The sequence below is a fragment of the Notothenia rossii genome (assembly GCF_949606895.1).
Source record: "Notothenia rossii genome assembly, chromosome: 7".
In the NCBI taxonomy this organism is placed as follows: Eukaryota; Metazoa; Chordata; class Actinopteri; order Perciformes; family Nototheniidae; genus Notothenia; species Notothenia rossii.
Genome location: NC_136905.1, coordinates 76870434 through 76888694, shown reverse-complemented (window position 1 = coordinate 76888694; position 18261 = coordinate 76870434). Strand labels below are relative to the sequence as shown.

The 18261-nt window shown below is 41.3% G+C and overlaps 2 protein-coding genes across 9 annotated transcripts; both read right to left on the bottom strand.

Annotated features, from left to right (window-relative positions):
- Positions 1–1359: 1359 nt before the first annotated feature.
- jade1 (jade family PHD finger 1) lies at positions 1360–11795 on the bottom strand. 8 transcript variants are annotated; one of them, XM_079694147.1, is made up of 12 exons: positions 11664–11795; positions 9513–9592; positions 9107–9262; positions 8464–8531; positions 7483–7640; positions 6791–6975; positions 6251–6462; positions 5768–5935; positions 5279–5395; positions 4167–4763; positions 3382–3499; positions 1360–3141 (listed from the first exon to the last, which is right to left on the bottom strand). In XM_079694147.1, the coding sequence occupies exons 2-12, from the start codon at positions 9583–9585 to the stop codon at positions 2165–2167; spliced, it is 2829 nt and encodes a 942-aa protein (XP_079550273.1). In that variant the 5' UTR covers positions 9586–9592; positions 11664–11795; the 3' UTR covers positions 1360–2164. The 8 variants fall into 8 exon arrangements, with proteins under 8 accessions (XP_079550273.1, XP_079550275.1, XP_079550274.1 ...); XM_079694149.1 differs by having other exon boundaries at positions 9107–9241; XM_079694148.1 differs by lacking the exon at positions 11664–11795 and adding an exon at positions 11449–11647.
- A 195-nt stretch (positions 11796–11990) lies between these two features.
- Positions 11991–18167, bottom strand: asmt2 (acetylserotonin O-methyltransferase 2). The gene is made up of 9 exons (XM_079694153.1): positions 17793–18167; positions 17627–17714; positions 16140–16314; positions 15464–15593; positions 15025–15093; positions 14807–14925; positions 14467–14604; positions 14077–14199; positions 11991–13594 (listed from the first exon to the last, which is right to left on the bottom strand). The coding sequence occupies exons 2-9, from the start codon at positions 17705–17707 to the stop codon at positions 13383–13385; spliced, it is 1047 nt and encodes a 348-aa protein (XP_079550279.1). The 5' UTR covers positions 17708–17714; positions 17793–18167; the 3' UTR covers positions 11991–13382.
- Positions 18168–18261: the final 94 nt, after the last annotated feature.

The following is an 18261-nucleotide window of genomic DNA, read 5'->3' as shown; positions in this document are numbered from 1 at the left end:
TCTGCCTGATGCGGCGCTTTTGTTTTGATCAAACAACTTCAGGCCCTTTAAATGTGTTTTAGATAATAAATGTTTAGATTAGTCTACCTTGTATTTTTTTTCTTAGTCTTCTGATAATTACCTAAGTGTTTGACTGTTGGTTGGACCAATGTCAATAAGTTAATTGTAAAGTATGATTATGAATAAAAGGTCAAATAAGAAATAGCATAGTATATAAAAACAATTCCAAAAAGTTGTATGTCAGAAAAATAAAAGTATGTTATTACACTTTTAAATGTCATAGTATATAGTGTTGAAAATACAAAAATAATCTACATCATGTTGATTTTGTCGAAATGTCTTTAAAAATATATTATATTAAGATAAAAGTATAGTTTGTCATAAAAACTTCATCCAATGTTCTGGAAAGTCATCTGATAGTTTTTCATAAAATGTTATAAAAAGTGTCTTAAAAACAACTGGTATATATTTTTAAACGTCAGGACATGTCGACAATATAAAAAGAACATCCTAGTAGCATGTCGAAAACTTAAATCATTGTTATTCAATAAATTCCATAATGAAATGTTTATAATATTTCTATAAAACCTATGAAGATATTCATTTTACATTAAAGGTGACCTATCATGCAAAATGCACTTTTGTGCGTCTTTTCTACATGAATATGTGTCCCCGGTGTTCCAGGGAACTCACCAAGTGTCAGAAAACACAACCCTCTTTATTTTCCTCCATTCCCAAATCTATTAAAAAGGGACTGCAACGGATCTGATACAGACTGATTCAGATTTGAACACTTCTATGACGTCACAGAAGTAGCGCTACGGCTATTGGGCCAACTCCACCAATCAGGAGGAGACAGCCACGGACATTGCCGTTCGAAAGTGCTGGAGACGCTGTAGTACATATTTCAGGCCACCAGATGGTGCTGTTCTCACAGAATCAGCCCATGCAAAGACAGTGTTAAATTGAGAGAAATGAGGAATGGCTAAAATGCGTGATCTGTTTGGTATTTTGAAAAATGAAAAGTATAAATATGCCTTATAGGTATGGTCCTACACTATATTATTCAAATATAGCATGATAGGTCCACTTTAAGCTAAAACAGAGACAACTGAACACAATCTCACAATGGAGAATCTGGAACTAGCAAATGTTCAGTACTTTGTATAAAATATGACTTTAATGATTACTTAATTAATAGTTTTCATAGTGGTATTTTTTGTTGAATATATAAAAAGTATTAACAACAAAATAAATATTTTAAGATGTCTTTCCTCCTCAGAAAATGTGCTTCTTCCCGGAAAGGCTGCACGGCAAGTTCCTAACCAAACACTTTAAATATAAACATCAGACACAGACTTCAGCCTCAGAGTTTTTATTCCTCTTTCCAACAAAGTCAAGTTTCCTTTTGCATAACAGTAATACAGTAGCGGCCGAGGGTACAAAACGCTTATTAAATGTTTCAGTGTAAAAATATCCTCTCATAGCTCACACCTGTGCCGTCCTCTCGTAGTGCAAAAGCTTCAAAAAAAAAGTTAGGCACATGATAGATACGATCGGTTCGCAGTTGAATTACACTTAAGTGCTAAAGACACGTTGACATCATTCTGAAATTCCTTTTTTTGTATGTTTCTCAGTTCATAATGTTCAACAATCTGAAGAAATTATGACAACTGGAGATTGAATAGCGATAAAAGGGCAGTTTTACTTCCTGTTTGTGGCTGTAACCATCCAACGAAGCTTGATATAAAAAAAAAAAGACCTAAAGAATCCCATTTCCCTGTGAAGATCAAATAGTCCGTCATCTTTTTCCCACTAACTACAACTGGGTTTAATACTATGTAAAAAAAAAAAAAAAAAAATGACATTGCGAGCTTCTGGTCCCGAGCAACAATCCCTCAGTGATGCTTTCGCTTGTAAATATCTGAGCAAGCGTTTAAGTGGCAACCTGACATCTTTCTACTTTTTAAAGAAAGAAAAAATAAACACCTGCTCAAACATTTTCTCAGATTTACATATTTTACAAATAAAAAATAAATATCATCTCTGTTTCTTAATCTAGGCATTTGTATGATTCATCGAGAAAAATATAAGGGTATGGAGAGCGATCGTTTTTTACAATTAACACAGTGCAGCTTATTCACATCAAAGTGCCGCTCCGCCATCAGGAGGCCAGCACGCCCCGGCGGATGATGTCCGACCCGTAGCGCGGCCCGAGAGGCGCCCCCCCCCTCAGCCGGTGGGAGTGACACCTCTTCAGGCACGGCTCCGCCTCCCCGCACGAGTCGGAGGCGGAGCCGTCGTGCTCCGTCCCCGAGCGGAGTCTGGTCCTGGGGTACGACGTCTGCGGCGCGTTGGTCAGCGGACTCAACAACAGCTCCTCCTTCTCTTCCTCCTCGTCCGCCGGCTTCTCGCTCCTCTTGGGGATCCTGAACTTCCCCCAGCTCCTCAGATGTCCGCTCACGTTTCGGCTGGATGTGTGCGAGCCGTTTGCCGGAGCTTTCCTCGTCCAGCCGTTGGTTCTCGGAGCGCCGGAGAGCTTGGTGTTGGGGCTCACTTGTAGCGAGACGGGGTTCTTCCTGGTCGTCCCTTCCCCCATGAAGTAGTTGTTGTGGTCCGAGCTCCTGATGTCCACCAGCCGGATGGACACGGTCTTGTCCAGCTGTTTGGCCCCGAAGCGACTCTTCCCCTGGCTCTCCGTCAGGTCGCTCCTCCTCTTTCTCCTTCTTGTCTCTTCCTCGTCTTGTTTCAGTCTGACCAGCGTCTCCTGCTCTGTCCTCTGGGCCTCCCTCTTGGGGCCTTTTCTGCTCTCGGGTTTGTGCGAAGATTCCTGAAAGACTTCTGGTTTCTGGAGCTTCGTGAAGAGAAGCTCCTGATTCATCTCGAAGGTCTGGGGTTTGCCGGTTCTCGTGTCCTCGGCAGACTCTCTGACCCGGGGGCTTTTACTGTCCTTCATCTCCAGAGGTTTGCTCGGACTGTCCCTCTTGTGGCTGTGAGGGGAGTCGGAGAGGCCTTTGCTGTCGGCACTTTTTCTTTCCTGCTTGGAAGACCCTCGTTTGGTTTTCAGTCCAGACTCGGAGCCCTGAGAGGATAACCAGTCGAGAGAGAAGAGCTTCTCCAAATCCTTCTCTGAGGGATCGCCTGCAACAGAGATATGATGGACAGAGTCAGTGTAACGGTATTATATTATCTTCTACTAAACTTTGATCTTATTTAATGTCCAACAGAGAAACACTAATGTTTACTTATTATTTTGGGACAAAATGAAGCAGACTTTGTTAATGGGAGTATCCAACTTTTAAAACGAGCTGGAACATATCATTGGCATATGAAGTTGATTTGTGGAGTTCTAATAACATATTTCTGGTATTGCTGACTCACCGGTGAGCAGCTCGTGGTCCAGCAGCTTCATCTGGTGCTGGAAGATATTCTCCTGGACTCTCCACAGCGAGCGCTTCATCTTCTCCCTCCGAGTCACCATGTAGGTCAGGTTACGCACCTGAGGAGAAACAGCAGCAGCTTCTTTAGACAAGAACTTACGACCAACACTTGAACAATAGCTCACCCTGATTCTGCTTCTTAAATGTGCTGCTGTTCTGTATGGCTGCTGTGGCTGGGGGTCAACATGCTGAAGTGTCCTTGAGCAAGACACTGAACTCCCAATCGCTCCAGTAGGCATGTCAACAAGTGCATGCGAGTCATATTTGACAGCATTTCCCCCTTTGTCAAATAAAACTGGAATTTGAATTGATCTTTCTAAAACTAGAATAAAGCCTGGATGCTGCTTGCTGGACTTGGGATCACAGACAGATCAGGAGAGATGGACAGTAACATTATTCCTAACAACTTCCTGTCTCGTCTGCAGGAGAAGCAGCTATACTGTAGTTATATGATCTCAATTATTTCTATAGATCTTTTACATTTCTAATATATCCATGCCATTTTAAATATCTCTTTCTGGTTCTTCCCTCTATCCTGTGTTTTCTCCTGCTGTTAAGTGAATACATCTTATCTACAAAGAAGCACTTTATGGAACATTTCCACGATGCTCGCATGGATTTATATTCATGTGATCTGTTTCTCTGTTCAGTCCCTCCTCCTCCCACTAACCCCTCCTCCTCCCACTGGCCCCTCCTCCTCCCTATGGCTCTGAGCTGTAGACCTACCCTCTCCAGGTCCTGGCGCAGGTGGGTGAAGAGCTGCAGGCGGCGCAGCAGAACCTCGTGCTCGCGGCGCGCCAGGCTCTCCTCCTCGTCCTTCTTGGGCGTGAGCAGCGGCTGGTTGAAGTTGGCTTTGCGTTTGAGCTTCCAGTACTGGAACAGGAAGTCCACCACCTCCGGCAGCAGCTTCGTGTGAGCCGCCACCTCCTCCACCTCCACGAACTGGAAGAACTCCTCCTCCATCTCCTGCAGCTTCAGCTGGCGGAGGCTGACCCTCTTCTCCTGCTGCCGGCTGCTCAGCTGCTCCAGGTGGCTCGGCACTCTGTGGAGGATCTGAGGAGCCACGTGGGAAGAGGAAGAGGAGGAGGCCGTGTCTTCCTTGCCTCTCACCCGCCCTCTCCTCCTGCCCTTCTTGTCTTTGGCGCTCTCCTTCTCGTCCTCGGAGTCTCGGTCCCTGGACTCGTCCCCCTCCAGCCCCGAGTGTTGGGGGCAGTAGGACTTGAACTTGACCTCGTCGTCCTCCGTGAGGATGGTGTTCATCTCGATGCTGGCCTGGAGGCCGCACGTCACGTGGAAGGCAGTCCGGCAGTTTTTGGCTGAGCACTAAAGCGGCAAACACAACGTTGTTTAACATATTTTTAAAACACGGTGTCATACGATTCAATTAATGATGACACATTCAATCAAAGCAGGATGCAAAAAATAAATGGTGGTACAACAGCTTCAGTAACCAAACACTTCTGTTAGAAAACACTTTTTCTTTCTCAGGTCAGTAACAATCTCTCAATGTGACCGGGTCAATCTTCCAGTGACGAAAGCCTTTGGATTTTGCAAAATTGCAATTTGTGTGCCTGTTGCAACATGACTGGGAACGATTGTACAAGCTGCTCTCTGCCAAAAACAAGCTTGCAGTTACTGCTTAGGGATGTTGCCAAAGAGGAATGTTCAGGACTGTCAGACCCTCGTCACAACCCAAGATACTTTCACTTTCACGGTTGGATTGTGATCACTCAGAAAAGTAACATACTAGTTGGAATCTTTAAAAAACCGTTGGTGATGCTTCACGTCTCAATAAATGTTTCTGCATGGTAGGGTTGAGATGTGAGCCCTGACTCTACCTGGATGCACGCTCCGGACTTCTCTTTGCAGATGCAGCAGATCAGAGCCCATCTGTTGCTGGGAATGTGCGACACGTTGGTGATCGGCTCCATCTTCTCTGGATTCCCAATGCTCACCTGCACAGCACATTTAACATCAACTTTAATTTATCTTTCGGTAGGAGAGTCTAAGATATGTTAAATAAATAACAGGAGAGAGCCAAATGGAAACAAGCACCAGCATTAGGTTAAAATGTTTGAACAGGAAGCAAGTATAAGCAGAATAAATCTCTTGTAACATACAACAGAATATTGTTTTTTTCATTTGTAGTGATTGGTCGTTGTTTTCCTTATGTTAATGTCAGAAATAACTTGTCAGATATTCAAAACGGTTCTTCAAAAAATAGGATGAAAAGGCAAATTAGGCATGTGCTAAATTAAAGAGTGACATGTAAAGGACTTAGTAAAAAACACACACAAATGATTAAGAATGTAAATGTGTGTGTTGACCTCTGGGATCCACAGGGCACAGCTGACGTGGACCCACTTGGTGCCGCTCCTCGTCGGCTTCATGGCTCCGCCCTTCTTGGGGCACAGCTGGCACTTCGGCAGGATGCCCAGGGCACAGATCCGGCACAGCCAGCTTCCCTGTGGCACTTTCTGGATGCCGTAACACGCCTGGTGAGAAACACAAACGAAGGGGGGGGGGCTCAGCTGCCAGATCGCGAGTGGAAATCAATACAGTAGCCACAAATGAAGAGGCAGAGAAAGCATGTGTTAACTTGTGTGTGTCACATAAAACCACAGCTGATCTGAAATGCAATACGAGTCGTTTTCACTTTGCTTTTTGACCCAACAATCTCAATCAGTCTGACTTATAAAGTATCTAATGGATCACGGTTTGGTTTAAATAGTTTGTGCCGTGTTAAATGAGCCGCATTTTATTATAGATTTAACTTTAGCGATATAATGAGCTATGAGTCGCCGCCTGACCTGGTGAACGCAGATGTTGCACTTGTCACAGAACACCATCTCGTTGTTGTCCTCCCCGTCCGGCGACCGGCAGACGTCACACACCACGTCCTCGTCGTACTCGATGCCCAGCCCTTCCTCCGTCTCCGTGGCGTGCGTCATGTTTTCGTGGCAGCAGTGCTCAAACTCCTCCATCACCCGCTCCATGGTGATCTCGTCCAGCGGCGGTATGGCTGCAGAAGTCAGGAGTAGAAGTTACATTGTTTGTTTGTTACAAAGTATCTCTGTCGATAAAAAACAACTGTCTCTTGAAAGGTTTCATCATTTCCATATTACACGAGAATCAAATGCTACTCTATGGGTTCAGAAGAACATTTATTTTTAAAAAACAGGGTTACAAGTTGTCAAGCTGACCAAAAGTCTTTCTGTGTTAATGGCAGACATTTTGGAGTCAACTCCTTGTTTCCCACAGCAGCAACATTGTGCTTAATGACATGTTAATAACAGGTCCAAAATGACTGCCAGCCTGTTGCCGCAGCCTCAGTTTAAACATTGACTCACCCATCTCTGCAAACTCCTGGTTGGCGGCCTGCAGCCAGGCCACGTCCTCCTCGTTCAGGTCGTAGCGACACATCCCATCTGCCAGCGTCCTGATGTCCACGTAGCCCAGAGCCTCGGCGCCCGAGGTCCGGATCAACTTCTTCGGCCTGACGAACATCACCTCCTTTCCCTTCTCCGCCAGCACCCTGCAGCACATCACAGTCAGCAGACCTGTCAGTGCACTGTCCTGCATTTACACTAAGGTACTTTGAATGATACATTTGTTTTCTAGACCCTCTGAAAAATGTTGTCCCTTCACCAAATGGTGCTTAGAAATTACACTTGAGCGATTTGTTTTGTGCCATAACATTCGGCTCATGAATAACTTGGCCTTTAGGGACAACGCCATCTGACAATAGGGTGCACAAATATCACTGAAGAGGGTCCAGCTGCCAGATGAAACAACTTTTTAAATATTCACTTTAATCATTTGTGAGTGTTTTTTTTTCAACCCCTCCTGTACCTTTATCTTAGCTGGATATCAAACGATCTGACTGAATCTGTCTAAACCAACTAAATGACTTTAAAATAACAGGCTTGTACCACCTGTAACACAAGAAGCCGTATCCACACAACTTGCATTCCCACTCAAGAACAATATGGGATCAAACATGTGACTTTCTGCTCTCAGAATGTGCTGTTCTTCGTCCTACCTGGCGACGGGCTGTGGGATGGACTGCGGGCTGACGGGGACCTGCACGCCCTTCTCCCACTCCTGCCTCCAAGCGTCTGCCAGGATGTAATATTCCTCTGGGATCAGCTGGTTTGAGTCATGTACCTTCATGGCTGTGATGAGGTCGGTCCTGAAAACCTGCAACCGACGTCAGACAACAAGAGTCAGAATGCTTTACTGAACTAAAACAGTGAATAATTGTGGGGGAAATGTTCGTTGTTGATGTTTTATAGTAACTGTCAGTGGAATAAATGCAAGCCTTCACAATCCTAATAAAACATCACAACGACAGAAAATATAAATGCAGCGGGAAAAGTTATCTTTCGTGATCATATATCCACATTTTAGGTTACAAAAACTGGTATATTAACATCAAAACAATTATTTCATTTGCAAGACTAATAACACTCATTTTTTTAAAACATAGAATTACACTGCAACTTTGTTTTGTGGGTCATCTGCAAAGGAACTGTTAACTTTAAAATGTGCAGATAAACTGGCAAACAACCAAAATAAGTTAGCTAGATAAGGTAATGTATTACAGCATATGTGAAGGTTAAAAGACGACCACGTTGTCAAAACATAGCCAGACAGAAATGAGCCAATCAGGATCCTTCTTAGGCCTGAGTCAGGGTTTTGTTTTCATTTGATTGGCTCTCGGTCAGAGGGCACAGTGGCTTGCAGGGACCAAGTCCACAGACTGAACAGGAGATAACAGCAGCTGTGTTTGACAAAATACAAACTCTTATGACAAGTGTATTTACCGGTGTCGATGTGTTATATGTATTAAATTATTAAAAGATTATTTTTGAAATAAAAGTATTTATGTGTATGTGATTTCTTTTCAAGATAAAAAGTGTAATAAAACAAGAACATGACAGCAGAAGATAACTCGTGAACTATGATAGATTTTTACCAATTTCTTATCATCCTATAGAATTAAGAGTTCAGAGAGACGTACCTCAGAGGGTTTTTGCCCGTTCCCTCTTCTTGGCTGTGATGAATGTTGTGACCAGCACGTGGAATTACCTGGAGGAGAGACACAACGAGTATGAAAGGTGTCTCGTGTTTTCTTTGTCTGTTTCAGCTGCTCTTATTGACCTAAAACTTTAAGAAAATGTTAAAAGATGTGGCTCCTTTGGATAGTCCAAATGGTTCAACTGATATTTTTATTTTTTCAATTAAATGTATTCGCTTCTTTTATTTATTTTTCTTAAGATTAATATAAAATGTATGAAAGCAGGGTCAATCAAGGAGCATTCAAAAACCACCTCGATGAGACCGAAGCCTTTCATTTCACTACATGTTGAACATCAAAAACCTGGAGGATTTTCTTAATAATGCGTTTAACTTTTCAACGAACGAAACCCTGAATCCGATCAGATCTTTGGGTTTGATCGCTTTAATACTACAGCATCAGATATATTGGATAATAAGTCAATCCAACTAATCACACCAAATCAACACAATTATTTGCTTACCCCCAATATAGTATACAATGAGGTAAAACCCCACACATCAGAGATACTTAGAGGATGAAGCAAAACACATATGTTTATGAAGTTGTAACTGAAGTCAGATTTGAGCCTTTCTGCCTGTCTGACCTGCTAGGACGTCTTTAGAGCTCCAAGTGTCCCTAAACTGTCTCCTGTGTCTCAGACTGTAGGCCTTCTCTTTCTTTTCCTTAATCTCTGTCCAACTGCTGCTTTTCTTTCCTTTACTCTGTCTCGATGTCCTTCCTGAACATGAATATACATTGACTGACACACACAGTAACAAGATATGAGATGCACTTTCAGAAAAGGACTGTGCTTGGTTTACAAAAATGTGACCATTACAAATGAAAGTAACAAAAACTGAACAACATTGAATCATTATCTTAATAAGAATAAATACTTCTGCCGCTTTGCACGTTCACTTGTGAAATTGAGGAAGCTGAAGGAGGTTAGCTCGACCTGATTCAAGCTCGATTTAGTATGAATGAGTCAGCAGAGTCAATATTGTACTTACTTCCATTGTCGGAGTCGTCACTGCTGCTGGGATGCCTGTTTCTCTTCATCGCCTGTCTCTGGAGCTCCGACATAAGGACACTGCACACATACAAGTCAGGAGGTTAAGTTACAGAAAAGATTTATAAAACACTGCATAAATATACAGCAATGATAAAAAAAACTATATTTGGCAATTACATAAATAAGTCTGACTCAAACACACATGATCATATGTTGATCATGACAGTATTAGGATCAGAGTCTTATTGTTTCTTGCTGATGCTTTTTGACAATATATTTACATTTTTACCACAAGGTGGATACATTATGGAGTTCATAGGAGAGAGAACAAATCCCTAAATGCCACACAATAGAAACAAACACACCAAAAACACTGGCTCAGATTCATGTATGAAACACCAGATGCTTCACTTATAACTTGCAAAAAGAACAATCAACATAATCCTGGCAGCATTTGGCCAGATATACCAGAATCTACAAAGTTCAGGGAGGGGTCCCACATGTTACAGAATATTTCTGTACCAATTTAAACTCTTAGTACACTATGTCAGCATTTAAAAGTTGGAACTTTAGCATTTTACCATTTCAATAATGTGTTCTACTTTGTGGCATAAGTAATATTCAGTAAACTCTCTTAAGGTTTTTGATGTTTAAATGTCTGCTTGGCCCAGACTGAGAAAATCAACACAAAAACAACTTTTGAAGACACTTTTAACATACAAGACATTATCATAAGTTAGTTTCCAGAATATGTAGGAAAGTACACGTGATTTACTAGCAGATACTATCAACAAGATGAAGCACTTTTGCAGTTACGAAGACAGTTAATGTGCTTATTGAGGATCCGTTTCATTTCTAACAAAACAATCATCTGGCCCTTCTTCTGAATTATGTCTAGAAATCTGTACATTAGCTCTACTCTACTACTATATCTACATATGGAAACAAATCCGTACCTGAAACAGCAATACAGCTTATCACTTTACGTTTCCTTACTGATCTGACAGCACATAACCAGCCCTTAAGCTAAAGATGCGTACATACCACAGCCACTGTTCAGCGATGACAACAAGAAGTAACCACATGCAGCACCGACAGGGAACTACTCCTTTTTATCAATGTAATGAGTTCAGCTTGAAGTGGCAAACACGTCAACGGGGACTCTTAAAACTCCTGATCGACATATCTAAGGTTCTGCTTTAGTCAGCAGGCACAAGGGGGGTAAAGGTGCTAACCCCAATGTAGCAGGCTAAGCTAACGGCAGGCGAGCATCGGTCTGTAAGACGCCCCTTCTTGAAACAGGGCTAACTGACTAGCGGCTAACTGTAGCTAGCATGATTACAACAGTTGTTTGTAACTGTTCCCCCGGCAACACAGCAACCAAAGCAAGGCAATGTTGTGGTTCTACGATAAGGTCGCAATTAGCTTTAAATCAGACCACATAGCGCTGCCTTTTTTTTATGTTATTCAAAATGCTAGCTGGCTAACGTTAGCCAGAGCTAACCGCAACATGTTATGCAACATGAGGGCCCACCCACAACATGTGGAAATGTTGTTTATTATAAGGATGTACGGATAAGGATTTGTTTACGTCTGTTAGCTTGAAATAAGCAGTTGTTTTAAAAAGTTTAATTTGAGGAGGGTTTACGCTTAAATATTAATGTTTTTATACAGGCGTGGTATGCACGTTACTTTTAGCTGACGTCTGCTGTTGCATCTAGCGGTTAGCTTGAGGCTACATCTATGTAATGTATTTAGCATTAGCTGCTAACACAACCGTTGGCATTTTAGGCTGCCTCCTCTTATTTAACAGTCCTCAATCAGCTAGCTGTCATAAAGGTTAGGGGTCAATAATCAATTCAGACATACTAACTGACATGTAAAAACACTCATGGACGCTGTTAACTAACGAACTAAACAAGTTGTTGTGCTACCTGTGTTGCTAGCCTTCAGGGCACAGTGGCAGTTTTGTATCCACTGGCTGGGGTTAATCTTGGCGCCATTTTAAATGACGGTGTCGCGTTTTCCTAGCGGACTGCGACCATACTGGAAATATTAACTCGTTCAAAAAGCCGGTTAAGAAGATTTCGGCACATATGCATTTCATGTAAACCTGCGTAGAGTTGATAATAAAGTGGACGGTACATACAGAGCACGTCAGGCCGATGAAAGCCGAGGTTTTTGAGTTTGATGTGAAGCGCAGTTTTTAGCCGTGGGTTCCGCTTGACCCGCATTCCACATACACACAAACACAGAGCGTTGGCCGGTAGGAGGTTACCCTGCCTGGCTGTAGCTGCAGCTGAGAGCCGCTGGAGGTCAGCAGAACCCCCGGAACCCCAACAGATCCTCCTAATGCAGGAGAGAATATTACATTATTATTTTTTTTCCAGTTCCAAAATACAAACCCTTGTGCCCGGTTGCGATTTTAAGTGTGAACATACAAATCAGAATTCACAAATTAGATGTACTTTATTAAAACAGTTCCCAAATTGGGATCAATAAAGTAAGTTTAATCTAATCATGTGAAATGTGTAACATGACTCAGCTGGACCATTGACCGTTTATTTTTTAGAAATTACAAACACCCCGTTTTATCTGTTAAAACAGGAATCAGAATTTCAATTATAAAACATTTTTAATTTTAGGTTTTCATGTACAAGGAATTTTTTTGCTGTATAAATAATGAGTAGATTTTGAGAAATGTACTTAATAAACCATATATATATAAATAAAATGCATTTATTTATATTTAATGTGAAGGACACATGCTGTCAAAATGTGGAATGACCAGGAAAGAAACTTACAGCTATCCCATTTTTGCTATCAACCATGTATTTAATATTGACACCATTCATTTAAAGCTCCCTTACACTGTAATCTTGCATGTACTTAATATGGGAACATTTCCAGTATGTATTTAAAGAGGTATAAAGAGCTACAAAAAAACACATTTTATAAATAAAAAATACATTATGAAAAATGTATAGAAATCAATATGAGTCCAAAGTAACGCTACAGTTATTTCTTTCCATAAAACTACTTTACACAACTAACATGCAAAAAAAAGAGAAATGGGAGATTTTAACACCAGCAGAGGAAAATGGAGGTAAACCGAGGGTGGTCCTGCAGATCTAATGCAGCCTGAAAGGGTACCTGAACTCACCACAGGGAACAGGAAAGCCAGAAACAGTCACAGTAGCACACAAAATCACTACACACACCTTTTCATTAGCTAAACAAATTCAGTTTTTTTTAAACTTTCACTTTTTTTGAAGGTTTTTTTTTTTAATTGGCTTTTATGAGTGTTAAACCCTGACAAACAGAAAGCATAAATAACCACCTATAGTAGAAACTTAGCCTTTAAACCTAAAAGAGATCAGTGATATAGAAAAATACAGATTTTTCTATCTTCTAATTCTTCCTAATGGATAATATATTCTTCGGGAAAAGTTATTTTGATTTTTGGACAAAGCTAGACTAGCTCTTTCCCTCTGTTTCCAGTCAGTATGCTAAGCTAACAGGCTACTAGCGTTAGAGAGTGGTAGCTGTTTAATGTTTCTCTCAGCAAGAAAGCTAAAAAGAGTATTTCCCAAAAAGTCTAACTTACCCTTTAACCTGAATTGACTGAGTGTAACATAACCTTTTGACATCATTATTTTACAATATCCATCAGCAACTTAAATGCAGCAAATGTTTGTATTACCAAGAAAAGCAATTCACATTGTCCAACAATATCTAAAAAAAAATCACTGACACAACATAAACTGGGGATCCATGTGCACTGAGACTGATAATTTGTTTTTTTTCATAGCTTATATCTTAAGAAGTCTTTGAAAAGTTTAAGTTTAAGTTTCTTTACTGCCCCGTCTCATCTGGTGGCGAGGATGGTGTCGTAGCACTTCCCGGTCCGGCACACCTGCACGTTGTGGAAGCCAGTCTTCTCGAGGATGCGGGTGTATTCGGACGGCGGTCGCTCCCGACCCTCCGTCTGCACCAGCATGTTGAGGGAGAAGATCTGAGCGGTGACCGGCCCCCGCCTGTTCTCAAACAGCAGGGCCTCCACCAGCAGGACGCCACCGCCTGCAGGGAGGGCGAGCACCGATTCACATACAAGGAATCTGTCTTAGTGTATAACCGTGCATTCGCAAACACAGTAATAGAATTTAAAATGGAAAAACAGCAAAAATAAAACAAATCAATATGGAAAATCTCTTGTAAATCTAAAATGTGTACAGGAGACATAAATATAAACAGAAGAAAATGGAATATTCCGATTTTTTAGGGAGATTTTGAAAAATAATATTGTAAAAACGAATACATGAAACTAAAATGTACACAGAAAAAAAAGATGACAATTTAAGATATTGTAAAACCTTATATAAAAACTATTGTTATATTTAAAAAAAGGTGTACAGGAAAAATTATATGTAATAATGTGTAGTAATAAGAGAATATCATATGAATATGACAAATGATTTTTGAAAAGATATGTATAATACACATTATGCCCACTACATGTAGTTTTGCCAACAGCACCCGTTTTAATTTACACTTTAACTCACCTGGTCTGCAGCTGCCGTGGATCTTCTTCAGCAGAGTCACGCACTTCTCTTCAGGCCAGTCATGAATGATCCTGGCCAGAACGTAGAGGTCAGCCGGAGGGATCTCATCACTGAAGAAGTCTCCTGCATGAGCAACAGAAAGCATGTGAGCAAAACTGGATTTTATTGATTTTAGTTTTGATTTGATTAATCTGTGTGAAGCTGTGATGTCCTGTTTTTCACGCTTACCCTGTTGCTGCTTGTGCAACTGAATTTCCCCACGGGGATTAATAAAGGTCCATCTTATCTTATCTTACAATAGGGTCAAGTAATTTCCTATAGAATTCTAGATTTGATTTTTCTAATAGTAAACTCTTGAAGTGTTAAGTGAAGAGTCAGAAAGAGGCTAACCACTTTGAAATTCAACAGCGTCGTCCTCCTGTGGGAAATGTTTCTGCGCCGCCTCTACAACCTGCGGGAGGTCCAGCACCGTGACGGAGGAGGACGGCCACGCCTTCGCCATCTCACGAGCCAGAGCCCCGGTGCATCCTGGGAGTTATTCAGAGAGAATATGGTCATTTGCAGTGGGAAACTTACTGGACTTTAGTTAGGTCTTTGGTCATTTTTCTGCAAACATCTGACATTTTTGTCATTTTATAATGTCTATTTGGCCAAAACAACAATAAGATCAATTGTAACATGAACATTTTTTGAAGAGCTACTACTGTGAAATGTATAGAGGGCGTTTAACCTCCAAGATCTACAATCTTCTGAAAGCCGGAGAGGTTGAAGGCCGTCACAATGTCGTGTCCATCGAGCACCCAGGAGGAGTTCATCAGACCCATGAACTTCAGCATCTCCTCCTCTGATCTGAGGGGAACCAATTAGAGAATCATAAAACTAAAAGATATTCCAGCACTAGAGTGAAATTCACATGTATGCACCTGAAGCTACAAAAGGAACACCGACCTGTACAAAGCCTTGAAGATATCCTCTGATGGGAGGCCGAACGTCTTTTCATTTTGATTCTTCCCCTCTCTGTGCATTGGAAAATGAGAAAATACAGCGTGTACATGAGAACATTTTGACTATTGAAATGTTTACTCTGTATTCAGTTTAAAATGGCTTCAACTGCTTCTGAAATCTCCAGCCAATAGAAGTGCATAGTGTGCACAGGTGATGTCACTAAGTTACGGAAGTACACAATGGAGTCCAATGGAGGTATTTCAGGCAGGGTGGGGGGGTGGGGGGGGGGGGGGGGGGAGTGTGTGGGAGAGAAACTTCCTCTGGATGGAACACGGGGATGTTAGCCTTTGCAGAACATTAACATGCTCAAAAACCTGTATATCACACTACAGGAAAAGGGGAAAACCCCCAAAACATAACAGGGCTCTTTTAATGATCTGACCTGACAGCGTCCGCCATGTTGTTCCACAGCGGGTAGATGGTCTGTGATTGGTAAATGATCATGTCGTGGAGAGACTTCCCGCTGCCTTTGGCGAGGTAGAGATTAGCCACGTCGCTGCTGCTGTACAAAGCTGTTTTAACGAAACACATTCACACTTTAAATCAGGATGTCATCACTCCCAACAGGGACATTCACAGCAGCAACAGCAGGCATGCATGCAGAAGTAAATGTGTTAGTGTCAGTTCACTGGAAACAGAACGAATAGTCTGATAGAAGACATGTTCAACATTTAAGTGGTTTTGAAAAATAAAAGACTTGACTATTTTCTTTGTCACCTGGAGCCTTGAGAGATAATTACATTTAATCAAATGAAATGTATTCAAGCATAATAAACTGAATTTCAGTAATGATGTGCTTAAATTCAATAATCACATTTACTCTAGTACAATAATTCCATTCATACTAGTGCTATAAGTACATGTATTTTTTAACTGCAATAATCACATTTAAGTTAGATTTTTCTGGGCAGTACATTTTTTTTTTCTAGTGAACTAATATAATTTATTCTACTGATATACTAACATATGAGTGCAATTATCAATAGTGCATTCCTCCTCCTCCTCTTCCTCCTCCTCCTCCTCCTCCTCCTCCTACTCCTACTCCTCCTCCTCCTCACCTGTCCCGTCTTTGGTCTCCACCTCCAGGATCTCGATGCCCACCAGGGCGTCCATCAGTCTCTCCATCCCGTCCTCGCTGCAGCTGAGCTCCTGGGCCACATGCTGAGCACTGATTGGCTCCTGGGCCTTCAGCAGGAGGTCGAACACACCCAGCTCACAGGCCGAGAAAATCACCTGCAGCGACGAACACACATCATCACATCATTCTGTGAGAGGGGAAAATTACAGCTGCTAATCCAGAAGAGCTACTATAATGGAGCTCATGGCCAGTTTCCCGAAGTTATGTTTCAAAAGGAAGCTCTGCCCATAATCTGCTCATTTTCAGGTTCATATTTGTATGTTGTGCCTCTACATGTCTCCATGCTTTAATGTTCAGAAAACTCTTTATTTCCCTCATACTGCCTGTGCTGCAGCACCTCTTTTCACCCTCTGTCTGAAACCAAAGCCTAGTCTGCTCTGATTGGTTAGATGGCCGGCTCTTTTGTGATTGGTCTACCGCTTAGAGTATTACATAGTGATGTCATTATGTCACAGACAAAACTCCCTCTGGAAGTAACTTTGCAGACCATGTACATGCACAAGAACATAACAGACTACAGGAAAGGGAAAAGCATAATAGAGCCTCTTTAAGCCCACATGGATGAGAAGATGCTGGAATAACATTTTTTAACTTGCATGAGAACTGGGAGGACTCCAATCAGGCTGATGAAGATCGTGTGATAAGACTTAATGCTGCCTCTGCCAGGAGAACTCAATTAATTATTCCCTAAGCCCACATTTTGTCTTCCTCTTAAAAAGTGATTCACAAGTGATTTATTCACATTAATGCACGGCCAATAAACTTCTAATGAGCTGCAAGGCATTCTCAATTTAGAGAGTTTATTCTTTCTCGACATGTTTTTAAATACTTTGAAATCAATTTGTTCTCAACTGTTTGCCCTGGATTCTTCTCAGCGTTCCCTGCAAAGTGCAATGGGTGCTTTTAGTTTAGAGAAAAGATAAATAAAAGATCAAAATCAGCCAAATAATCACCAGATCAGTGCTGAGATAATAAGTCAGATTCCAAACATATGAATAAGGATAGTTATAGACACTTTTTAAAAATTAATCTTCATTTGCGTGACTTTTTATTGCAACATAACAAGAAAATGCTGTTTCCAACTTTTACATTTGGACATTTCTTAATGTTTTTTAAGTGTTTAATAAAAATAAAAATAAGATGTATCCAGGTTTAAGCCTCCTACTAAATGTATTTTAAATGAGGATAACTGATTTATTGTTTATGGCTGAATCTTAAATTATTCAGAAGATTTTTTTATTGATATAAAACGAATATCTTCAGGTTTTAGGCTTAGACTGTGTGATTTTAAGACAAAACAAGCAGTATGAATGGCAAAATCGATTAAAAGCAACCCCTGTTACAATGATGCAAACTTATCTTAATGTTTATTATATGACTGAATAAATTAGAAGTAAAAAATGTTACCTTTGAGACCCTGAATCCGTTGAAATACTCCAGAAGTTTGAACGGGTAATCCAGCTCACTCTGGGACAGATGCTCTGCCATTATTATTCTGCAGACACAAATACAAAGAGGATTTTAAATAAATGCAGGGTTCATGTCACTTTAATGTGCATGAATGTGGACAAACCTCGCCTTCTTTTGGATGCTGTTGTCTGGAAAGCTACCAAGATGACCCGGGTCTTTGAGCGGAAGACGGATGCTGTTTTTCTAGGTTTTTAGCCCAAAAACAGCCAAGATGTCGGAGGTGCGTTCAGGAGCTTCTGTCCTTCGGTGGAGATCTGAGATGGTCGACAGTCAGCTGGAAAAGCACATCTCTGCTCCGGATCTTCTTCGGCTTATCGCTGCAGCGATGGCCGATAAGTACACTTACGATTAGTTTCACACATACACATACAGAAATCAGTGTGTGTGTGGTGCAGTTCCTGGATCATCCGGGTGCCAGCTGGGGGCGCTGTTGAGCTGTGTTGTTGGTGACCACGTTTTTATTTTACTGTTTGGTGACCCTTAACGATTATCTTCTTTGTACAGTAATGTCTATTATATGTTAAAATGTAACAAATAAAATATTAATCGGGATGATTTAACTTCAACTATAC